At 36.3% G+C, this 12,330-nt stretch overlaps 2 protein-coding genes across 2 annotated transcripts in view; both read right to left on the bottom strand.

Moving 5' to 3' along the window:
* LOC101746922 (NADH dehydrogenase [ubiquinone] 1 alpha subcomplex subunit 7) overlaps positions 1-12,330 on the bottom strand; it is a 364,870-nt gene that overhangs the window by 104,553 nt on the left and 247,987 nt on the right. The window lies entirely within an intron of this gene.
* LOC101741968 (flotillin-2) overlaps positions 1,070-12,330 on the bottom strand; it is a 436,009-nt gene continuing 424,748 nt past the window's right edge. The window contains exons 4-10 of the mRNA XM_021349858.3: positions 10,653-10,885; positions 9,376-9,495; positions 8,725-8,832; positions 7,512-7,618; positions 5,371-5,554; positions 4,065-4,239; positions 1,070-3,371 (exon numbers count right to left, since the gene is read on the bottom strand). Coding sequence (XP_021205533.2) covers positions 3,316-3,371; positions 4,065-4,239; positions 5,371-5,554; positions 7,512-7,618; positions 8,725-8,832; positions 9,376-9,495; positions 10,653-10,885 — 983 coding nt within the window. The 3' untranslated portion in view covers positions 1,070-3,315. The remainder of the gene's footprint in view (positions 3,372-4,064; positions 4,240-5,370; positions 5,555-7,511; positions 7,619-8,724; positions 8,833-9,375; positions 9,496-10,652; positions 10,886-12,330) is intronic.

Below are 12,330 nucleotides of genomic sequence, written 5' to 3'. Positions count from 1 at the left end.
GTGTGAAGGGGACAGTCAAGGTTTTGCTTTTATTAATGTTTATTAAAGCGTGGTCTTGTTTTATTGTTGTTTTAATATTAAACTATCATTGTCTAATTATAATTGCATAAGTTGATAAAAAATGCTATGCAATAGCTTTACCGCGGCAGTTACCGAGTGCCCCACGTTTGATTTTTCTTGATGAATCCGAAAGCAAGATTTAAATAGACCAAATATTTTATATCCTATATTAATTGACCTGTCTCTTGAAGTATGTTATCTTTTTTATTTTTTATTATTATTTTATTGATATTCGATCTTTTTTATTAATCATTTTAAAATGTCTAGTAATAGAATCACAATCTCAAGAATGCATTTTTTTTATTTTAATTGCATATATGCATTGACGAGCTCACAGCCCACCTGGTGCTAAGTGATTACCGGAGCCCATAGACGTCTACAACTTAAATGCGCCACCCACCTTGAGATATAAGTTCTAAGGTCTCAAGTATAGTTACAAAGGCTGCCCCGCCCTTCAAACCGAAACGAATAATTGCTTCACGGCAGAAACAGGCAGGGTGGTGGTACCTACCCCCGTGGACTCACAAGAGGTCCTACCACCAGTATATTAGTATTCTACTAAATAATTCTACTAAACTAAATAAATAAGGTACATATTTTTAGACTAGAAATCCCTTTTAAGACTTTTTTTATTAGCTTGACTTATGTCCGTCTAATCCATGTTCTCGGAATATTGCAACATAATTTTCATCAACTTCAAAATGTCAAAAATTCTGCACACTTATCTGATCGACGATAATATAATTATTGCTTTTGTTCTTTGATATTCTGACCCCGATCGCCAGGATAATAGGAAAAATTGCAAGTTCGGTTTGTTTTTAAAGCGTGTTTCACAATTTGACGATTTCCGTGCGGGCTTACAAGAGGTCCTACCACCAGTAACACATATACACACGTATCCATATTGAAGTCTCTTAGTAAGGACTACATCCCATCTGACATGTTTATTGTCATATTATATTGCAAGCGAAAAATAATGAAAGGGAAAAACAAATAAAAAAAAATCACATCAAAAATACACGTTTTATTCACATCGTATGTCAGACGAAATCAATAATCAATTGAAAGTACACAAAAAGTTTATTAATCATAAGCACACTTTGAAATACAACCGTGCACGAAATTATCACATGCCCCGACGTAAAAAAAAAAAAAAGGTTTTCGGCCAATATATTACAGAAGATTAAACAGAACGACAGATACAATCGCGCACACAAATACTTGAATATAATATTGTAGAATACGAATCGCTTCGAAACAAAAACAGGCAGTGCCTTGTTACAAAGAACACGTTTTGAAAAAACAAAAAAGAAACTTCTGAACTATCTCTAGATAGTAAAAAATCTACGCTACTTAATTATACATAAGACGTTTCACATCTATTTTTCTCTACTGAAAAATACAGTTCCTTTATGTTATATAACTTTCTATATATATATCGTAAAGTTTACCATAAAATATGACATTTTGAATCACTCCCGGGAATACAAATACCGAATAATTTACACAGTTATATAATTCGTCATTAAAATTTAGCAAATACACTACATGTCTCGTGAAAATAAAACAAAATTAACGTAATAGTTTATTCTAAGGTCAATAAATTAAAATGGCATAAGCATCGTTTAAAACAATTTTACGGTTTGTTCTTGACGTTTCCGAAACATCAAAAAATAATAATTAACTTAGAATAAAACGATGTAAATAATAAAAAGATTTGAAGCAGATATTTTACGATACGATCGATTTATCGGAAAGATTACAATATCATTAGTATGCGTAAATGAAATATGGACCGTTTATTTTGAAAGTGGTGTAAGTCCATTTTTGAGAAAAATGAGCTATCACGTAATTCATGCTTAATTTAATGTATTTTTTTTTAAATATAACTAGTCCGTGTTTAATTTCTCAAAAAAATCCCATGTTTTGTACAACTTAAAATCGGTCGGTAAATGAAATTGCATAATCATCGATTATGAAAGTGGTGTAAGTCCAATTGACAGAGGTAGGTGGCATAGCCAGACCTCATATGATTTGCCTGTATTTTTAAATCAACAAATATAGTAATCTTTAATTTTCTCGAAACAAAAGAAAATGGACTTACACCACTTTCAAAATAAACGGTCCATATATTATATTTATAAACATCAAAAAGTACTAATGAAAATCATATTGTTTCTAGAAAATTCTAGAACACAAACGCGTCTAATATAAAATCACAATCGCGACGTTTGCCAAACTTTACGTTACGAAGAATCAAGGATCACAGATTAGCACAGAAGAACGATCATAGGTTTTGTAAAATGGATATTAAGTTTTTTTTTTTCGTTTTCAGAATCATTTTTTTATTATTTCTTAACAAGGTTTCGAAGCTTAGCCGCAATTAGGCTTATTTCATTGATGAACGATACTGAAGAGATTCGCGTATGGCTATTCTCCCTAAAAACCTCTCAGTTTCATTGACCCACTGAAAAATATCTTCTATATGACCACTACACGCGCACCTTATAATTTCTTTCTTTTTTTTTTTACAATACCCTATATTCTATTTGAGAGAACTATACAGTAGAAGGAATGATAATGAAAACTAGCATACGACTAGCATGTGGCTATTTTGTTTTTGTCGGTTGGCATTTTTCTAGATTGAGGTGTACTTATGAACACGTCACGCAAATATATTCTAATAAGAAAGAAAATAACACAAAATTCAATATCAAATGAACACATTTTACTAATACAATTAAAAGGTAATTGTTTGATTGACCTCCTTCCATTAACGCTAAAATTAAGTTTAACGGTGGGGAGCTGACGATCGGACAAAACAAAATAAAATAAACAACACAAAAAAGATACCAGAATAACGTTTTAAAAATTTAAATCATCATTCATTAAGACAAAATTTTTATGTGCAATTAATTAATTGTTTGTAGTAAATATATAAAGTACAATAAATTCTAGTATACTTAAAAACACAGCAAATGACGTCATTCGTCAGTATTCCGCAGGCTTGTCCTTTACGCACCTATGACGTCACGCGCTAGAAAACTTTTGTGCGGCAATTAAAAGGAAAAAATTGAGACGTAGTTTGAAAACTTACTTTTAAGAGGTTAGCTTTCTAAATAGTTTTTTAATATTTTGCAATAAATCTAATAGGTAGAAACGGTTTTGTTCTCAACTGTACACTAAATGCTTTTTTGGTATGTTGATGTATGGCACATAAGCTATTGTAGTGCTGAAGTCGGGGCTGAGATGTGTTTAGAAAGCTACGACTTCCTTCTTCTTGGTTGCGGCAGCTGCAAGGTTCGTCTCTTCTGAAAAGCGGAATGACAAAAATATTTAAGGCATACGCTAGATATAAAATTTTACATTTGAATCTAGAATTATTTGAACTACCCTCATCATCATCATCATCATCATCATCATCATCATCATTCTCCTGCCCCTCTCCCAGTCACCTGGGGTCCGCGCAACATGTTTTCTCCTTCCATCACAGCCTTGCATACTCCTCTATCATAAATAATTTTTTTCGCTCACTCCCCTCTTACACATTTCGTATTTCACATTTTTTAAGAGATTAATCTTAAAGTCTTATTTAATATTAATGAAAACCTTTTTTTTATGAAAAATGATATTGAATGATGAAATGAAGTTGATTAATATGAAACATGGCACGAAATAAAATGAAATGAAAATGGAAATCAAAACGAAATGAAATAAAATGAGATGAGATCATATGGGATGAAAAATGGTCAGTAAAATGGTGGTCATGTACTGAGACTTTTTCATTGGACTTTGTTTCATTTTCCTACATTTGTGCACTTTCACAGATACTAAACAGTTAATAAACCACCGTTATTACACATTTAAACCTGACGAAACACTAAATAGACAAAATAAAACAAATCACACAGCTTCACTCAGCCTTTCACACACAACCCAAATTTTGAACAACCTTCATTTATAAAAAAAAAACGCTGCTCCTTAATAATAATTTTTGAACTCACCTCCGCCGGTCGGGTGCAAACGTTTCAGCACCTGTGTCAGGTCTAAGCCGGTGAGAGTCTTCAGGGCCGGCGGGATCCCGCTCGCGAGACGAGCCACGTCTCCGGTGGTTCCGTTGTCTCCTACCAGGACTATCTCGTCCGTCTTCGCTAATGGAGCCGACACTTCTGCCGCGATCTGAAAATGAGCGTTAGAAATTAAAAATATGAACGAATTCATTATGTTTTAAAACGAAATTGCAAACATTTAAAAAAATCTAAATTCCTAACAACAAAATTGGTATACTTGCTTTTTACTACCTATTCGCTGGTAGCCTTTTTTTTGCTACCTATGCTGATAGCCTTGAAAGACTGTTTCAGCTTTACCCTACCGTGTAGGTGAGCTTACGGGACTCAAACCGGAAGTGTTGCTAACACTGGCCCTAGTAAGAGCAATGCTTCACAGATTCTACCACCGGATCGGAAACGTGACCCACTGGGAAGATCCGGCGAGAAACTCAGTGGGCCATGTTAATTTACTCGTCGAGCCCTTCGTCACAACTTCGCAAGCGACGGGTTCGGCGAGGACGGTGACCGAATGGATGACGGTGAGATCACGGGCCCACTTTGAGAGAATTTACTAACACTAGCACTAGCAAGAGCAGTGCTTTGCAGAATCTACCACCGGATCGGAAACGCGACCCCCTGAGAAGAGCCGGCAAGAAACTTGGGCTATGTCTATGGAATTGGTATACCAAAAGGCACACACAAGAAAATTATCCTTAATTTCGTACTAATTTGAAATTTTTGAATTATTTCCTTATTTTTTCGTGTATTCCATTTGAAAATAAAAGTCCAATTCTAAAAAATGAGTTCACTGATACAAAGCTACGTTATCCATGAATAATAAAACGATTTATTTTTAAGACGAAAGAAACATTTTGAATATTTATGCTATATATCCTTTAAACATCACTTTAAGGTTTTTTTTTTATTGCTTAGATGTGTGGACGAGCTCACAGCCCACCTGGTGTTAAGTGGTTACTGGAGCTCATAGACATCTACAGCGTAAATGCGCCACACACCTTGAGATATAAGTTCTAAGATCTCAGTATAGTTACAACGGCTGCCCCACCCTTCAAACCGAAACGCATTATTGCTTCACGGCAGAAATAGGCGGGGCGGTGGTACCTACCCGTGCGGACTCACAAGAGGTCCTACCACCAGTAAAGTTAAGTGAAATAAATATTTAAAAAAAATACCAAATGTTACTAATAAACAATTGTTTTCACGTCCCACATTACAACAGACATTGTAAGATCCTATTTACCTTTGGCAGCGCTTCGAGAACGAGGGCCATAATAGCCGCATCGCCATACTGCTTGTAGACTTTAGCCTTGGCCAGCATCCTCTCGGCGTCAGCTTTGCCCACGTCCCCGATGGCCGTCGCTTCAGCCAATCCCAGAACCTTGATGCGTTCCGCGTCCGCCTTAGCTGCCTCAACAGTTTGAGTACTGAAGCAATATACGAAGATTATAAGGACGCTGTTTCCTAGTGCAATAATGTAATCGAAAAAAAATCAAGCAATTTTTTGTTGCACTGATTACTGAACAAGTTCACGGCCATGAGACATGAGGTCGAATACTCGTATATATCCCATGGCGGCTGTCCCAATATTGAAACCAGAAGGCAGGCTTCGCGACAGAAAAAGGCAAGCTAGTGGTAATTGTGTGGGCTTTAAATACACCCTACGTCAAATAATTATGTTTTTTTTATATTGCATAGGTTGGTGAATGAGCTCATAGCCCACCTGACGTATGGTGGTTATCGGAGCCCGTAAACATGTAAAACGTAAATGCCGCCACCCACCTTGAAATATCAGTTCTAAGGTCTCAGTATAGTACAACGGATGCCCCACCCTTCAAACCGAAACGCATTACTGCTTCACGGCAGAAATAGGCATGGTGGCATAGGTGGTGATACCTAGCCTAGTACCTATCCGTGCGGACTCACAACACGCCCTACCACCAGTAAAGAATAGAATAGAATATATAGTAGAATTTATAGAATTTGATTCTTATGATACGATGTTAATTCTTTTATCATATGAACATGCATTAAGTACGTGTTTCAGAAAAATTGTTAATTGCTTCCGGGATTTGAACAGCGGGATAGTTTGATACGAGTTCCTACACTAGACTTCATATCCTTTTGGCCACGTACAGTAATAAAGGCACCTAACGTTCCTCGTGTTACTAGAGGTCGTTAACCCCGGGGGTCATATTATTTTTACTGTGTTACATTGCGTGCTATTCAAAAAATTATATTATTTGATTTCGGGTTCTGAGACCCTGTAGATTACGTACAGATTACGAGTCGATGAACTTCGAGTCTACCACTTCCAGACCGAAGGTTAAATGTGAGTACAAGCTATTGTCGTTGCCAAAATGATGTTTTCATATATTATGAAAGAAAATACCTACGAGTATACTTAGCAAAAACTCCCATGTGCATATATCAATATTTCAATTTATTACGCGTCAATCTTAAAAAAGCTTAAGCGTCTGTTTGCATTTTATTGTAGATCAAATTATCCTATGTGCTAAAAAAATGTTTGCATTTTTTTTCAGGAGGTAGTGTTATTAGATTTTCTCGAAAATTACATTTATACACATAAGACATTTGAGTCGACTATTATCAAAGCCGGCAATCTGACTTTTGGACAATGATTGGTAAATCAGAAAAAACGAATTATTGACTTTGTATTCCATTGGCAGTCACAAAACTCTTCGGAACGACATCTTAGATAAATAACAGGTTAACTATTAACCTTTATTTAATGCAGGTTTTGAACCGTATTCTTTGAAGGAGACGATTATATTCAAATCAATCTGTATTGACATATCAATAATTTTTTTTTGTCCAAATGCACAGATTGCCACCTTTGATAATAGACGACTCATTTCAAATTTGCAATAACGCTGTTCTTTAGGGTGGTTACTATAACTTGGAAACCAGGTTATAAGTGGTTCAGTACGTATCGGGAATTCTCGGTTGTGTTTTAAACAAAGTGTAGTTTCTATTCTAACTTAATTACAACACGAGAGAAGCGAATTGGCTAAATGAGGCCGTAAACGCAAAAGTGGCTTAAACTTACCATAGTCTGTATAGAGATAACGAGGTTTAAATTCACTTTTACACTGCTTCGCAGGCAAAAACAATGTTTACGAAGTCATCTGTTTGTTATCCATGGTTGAAACTAGGTATAGGCTAGTTTTGCCACAAAATTTAATATGTTTTAAATAATATAATACATAAGCACTTAAGCACGAATATGAAAAATTGTGGGTTAGGCCACTTTTGCGCTGACATCCTCAAATACTTACAGTTACAGTTACAAACTTTAATATAACTTAAACAGTTCGACAGTTACAAACTTAATCACAATAGCAAGAGAACAAATTAGCTCACCGTTTTCCTTCAGCGATTGTTTGCAGACGGTAAGCCTCCGCCTCGGCTGGCAGACGCACTGTCGCTATCAGTTCTTCCTCCCTGCGTTGGATTTCTTGTTGCTCCACCTATAGGATAATAGGGCTCAATATACGTCATATCTATACTAATATATAAATCTACAGTGGTTTTTACGGATGTTCCGTTATAACTACTGAACCGTGCATCCGATTGACTTGAAACTTGGTATCCACGGAATAGATAAATTGGTATCCATGTAGAAAATACATGTACTTAATGGATAGGCTACTATTTATATGAGTGTTGGACTCCCTACACCAATTGCGGGGGCGTTAATGATGAGAATCTTTGTGGGGATAAGAAATAATAATGTTAATTTTAAATGCCCAGCGAAGCGGACGGGTACCGCTAGTACTCTAATAGAAATGCTAAAGAAATGAATATAGCTTCCTTTAGTGTCTTCGTTGGAGCATCGCTCAAAAATTACTGGTTTTTTTTCCTACCTATTCTAGTAACCTTGAGGGGTTATTCTAGATTCACCGAACTAGTAGGTGAGCTTGCGGGGCTCAAACCTGATGTTTTTGCTAACACGAACCCTAGCAAGAGCCGTGCTTCGCAGAATCTACCACCGGATCGGAAAGGCGACCCACTGAGAAGATCCGACGAGAAACTTAGTGGGCTGTGTCTGTGGGTTAATATTTAGCCCTTCGTCGCAAGCGACGGGTTCGACGAGGACGGTGACCAGTGCTAAAAAGCACCGTTAATATATCGGGAGGATCCGTAATGACGTGAAGTTACTGGATTACTGGATATCAATGAAACGCTTTTTTTTATTAAACAAACGTTTTTTTGGGACATTACTGGTGGTCCTACCTCTTGTGAGTCCGCGCGGGTAGGTACCACCACCCTGCTCATTTCTGCCGTGAAAGCAGTAATGCGTTTCGGTTTGAAGGGTTGGGCAGCCGTTGCAACTAAACTTGAGGTCTTAGAACTTCAACAAACTTAGAACTCAAGGTGGGTGGCCCATTTACGTTGTAGATGTCTATGGGCTCCAGTAACCACTTAACACCATATGGGCTGTGAGCTCGTCCACCCATCAAAGCAACAACAACAAAATCCTTGTTGAATTGCTCCAAAATCTGAAATTGGAATTTTTCTGTTTTAAATAATTCGTATTATTATCGATTAATAAAATAACATAAATGAGACTCACTTCTATTTGCTTACGACGCTCGACGACTTCGATTTGTATCTCTTCGTTTCGGATTCTCTGTTTTATTTTCGCTGCTTGCAGTTCGTAAGCCAAAGCCGCTTCCGCTTTCTAATAAAATGTATAATGTAAGTAAAAGGAGAACACTCTGAAGTCTTAATATTGCAACTCACTCTTTCCTTGTAGAACAATCACACAAAATACATTTGGTTTTTTTAACCGTTGTTATTCCTTCAGTGTGGAAGTTCTTCTATATACTATGGAACAGTATCTTTAGGCCACGACGACTTCACGCTTTATACTGTGGCAATATTTAAGGTACAATTCGAGAATCGAAATGCCAATCTATACACCCACTATGTTCCTATTTACACATCAACCAAATTTTTTTACTGGTGGTAGGACCTCTCGTGAGTCTGCGCGGGTAGGTACCACTACCCTGCCTATTTCTGCCGTGAAGCAGTAATGCGTTTCGGCTTGACGGGTGGGGCAGCCGTTGTAACTATACTGAGACCTTAGAACTCATATCTCAAGTTTGGCAGCGGCATTTAAGTTGTAGATGTCTATGGGCTCCAGTAACCACTCAACACCAGGTGGGCTGTGAGCTCGTCCACACAACTAAGCGATAAAAAAAAAAAAAAAATTAGTACTCACAGCTGTGTTTATTTCTTGATCAAACTGCGCCTTCTGTAGTTTGAAGAGTCTCGTGTTGTCTTCTATTTTGGTGTCCATCGAATATTTGACGTCCATTGCGTTTTTCTCACATTCCGCTTCCTGTAAACGAGGAATTTCATTTCCGGAAATCTATCTTATTTTGGCTCAAAAGGAAATTATTCGACACGACCCGACCTAAGCGACGTCGGGGTGGTGCTACGAATGGTTGTGACCCAATTAACTATTTTAATTGTGTTCGATTATTTTCATAATGTATTATACATAGTTATATATTATACATATGTATAGTTAAAGAGTGATTGCGGGAGATCGGACGGCTTTTTAGCATTGTCGGATTCATTTGTAAAAAAATCAGATAACCTCTGCATTGGCGCAATATTTAATGGGGGTGATTTGCTGCCATAGGAGAGTGAGTTCGTCTGCTCAGATACGCAAGTCGAAAAAGCTTAAAAACAATTTTCTTCCGTCATAGTGAATTGTTAGGTTCTACATAATTGTAGGTAATGAGGCGTAAGACCGAATTCGGTAATATTCATATTGCAGATTTCTTTCGCAATGATGTCGTACCTACTTAGCCGGTTTAGATAGCGTGACAGTCAATGTAATCCTACCTCATATATTATTATCAGGGTAGATGGCGATATTCACGGTGAAAAAATTTGACGTTGTAAGCAATTACCACCATAGATAGTGGACCGCGGAAACGTCAGCTCACTTCGTAACAAAATAAACACGCTTTAAAAGAAAACCGAACTTGCAATTATCCCTATTATCCTGGCGATCCGGGCCCGAATATCAAAGAACTAAAGCAATAATTATATTATCGTGGATCAGATAAGTGTGCAGAATTTTTGACATTTTGAAGTTGATGAAAATTATATTGAAATATTCCGAATAACATGGATTAGACGGACATAGATCTAGCTAATAAAAAAACGTCTTAAAAGGGATTTCTAGTCTAAAAATATGTACCTTATTTATTTATAAGATAGTAGAATACTTATATACTGGTGGTAGGACCTCTTGTAAGTCCGCGCGGGTAGATACCACCTCCTCGCCTATTTCTGCCGTGAAGCAGTAATGCGTTTCGGTTTGAAGGGCGGGAGAGCCGTTGTAACTATACTTGAGAACTTATATCTCAAGGTGGATGGCGCATTTACGTTGTAGATGTCTATGAGCTCCAGTAGCCACTTAACACCAGGTGGTATTTAAAACTTAAGAACTCCATACACACACGGATTCATTGTAGGACTCACCCTAATACCAGCATCTCGGTTAGCCAGAGCGACACCGACGTCAGCGTCCCTCTTCACGTTGGCCGTCTGCGACTTCCCCAAGCTGGCCAGATACTGGACATCGTCGTAGACGTCCTTAATCGTGAAGGACAGAATCTCGATTCCCATTCTTCCGACGTCCGGCGCAGCCACTTCGCGTACCAAGCCCGCGAATTGGTCCCTGTCTTTGTACACCTCTTCTACTGTAAGAGTTCCTGTAGACAACGAATTTCATTCAATTCACAAAGGGGATGGCCCATTTTAGGCCCAAAGCGGACAATAGATTATAGAAAAAATACTTAGTGCATTAATTTTGTCATAAATAAATATGCATTTACTTTCTTGCAAATAAGCGCCACTACAGTTTACAATAAGTAGTTTAAAAAAAGTTACTCTATTGAAAAAACAAGGATTTTTATTTTTGCGGGAAAAATATTGCCATTTTCAAAACCTTTTACGTATGAAGTAAATATTTTGAGTATATAAATAAAACATATAAATAAATCATTTTAAGTATTATCATTAATCAATCGGTTTTAATGGATTTTATGCACATAAAATAACATGGAAGACATACCCATTAGACTTTAACTTGTAACTATACTTGAGACCTTAGAACTTATATCTCAAGGTGGGTGGCGCATTTACGTTGTAGATGTATGTGGGCTCGAGTAACCACTTAGCAACACCAGGGTGGCTGTGAGCTCGCCCACCCATCTAGCAATAAAAAAAACTTTACTAGTATTGTTATTTAAATATGTACAACTAAAACAAAAACATAAAAAATAATGTGTACTCGTAAAAAAAAGATTAAGATATAAATCAATTATCGGTTATTTAAAAAAATAATCGATATATGAATTTCATGTAATTATTTTTCTTTATACTGACAACACTGAATTTAATCTGACTGACTGACACTTCGCTTGCTACTTGCCATGGAGTTACTATTCTAACTGGAGTGCTTACTTGGTTTGACATAAAAACTAAAAATATACTTTATCTCTATGGCTTAAAGTTTATTTTTAAATAGCAAAAGATGTAAGGAAAAACGGTCTGAAAAGAGAATGATTATTAAGTGGTGGTGTCCCTCTCGCACATTTTACAAACAAAAAGCAGTGTAGCTAGCTTAGAGGATTTTCCACAAATTCTCGTAATTTGAATTAAGTGACTTTTAATGGTTAGTGGATTTTTTAGTAGCTTGGGCGTTGTTGAAAATTATCGAAAAGGTTAAAATCAATCTACTTTACAGGATTGTAAACATTTTATGACAATAATATATCTAAATAATATTTTTTAAACGATGTGACTTATACTTAACTAGAAAATTTTGCGACAATTTAGAATTTCCATCAACGTCAAAAATTAAATTGGTTGAAAAGAAACGTACAAAGTTATGGTGAAATTAGTTTCTGATGATAACAATTTATTAAAATAAATTATATAAGAAGTATTGATTATATGATATATGTTGATTTTTAATAGAGCATCATATATTAATAAAGCTCATTAACAAAATAATTATTGTTCTATAATTATAAGAACCCTGTTTAATGGAAAATTTAATGGTAGGTACGTAGATTTCTGATGGTTTACATGTTGAATTTGGTGGGAAGCCAGATTAATTGTTGGCATCACCGAAAAAGAGCTATGAATGGAT

This window comes from Bombyx mori, chromosome 16 (genome assembly GCF_030269925.1).
Source record: "Bombyx mori chromosome 16, ASM3026992v2".
Classification (NCBI taxonomy): domain Eukaryota; kingdom Metazoa; phylum Arthropoda; class Insecta; order Lepidoptera; family Bombycidae; genus Bombyx; species Bombyx mori.
The sequence above is the reverse complement of the archived record's forward strand: the minus strand, read 5'-3'. Positions and strand labels throughout refer to the sequence as shown.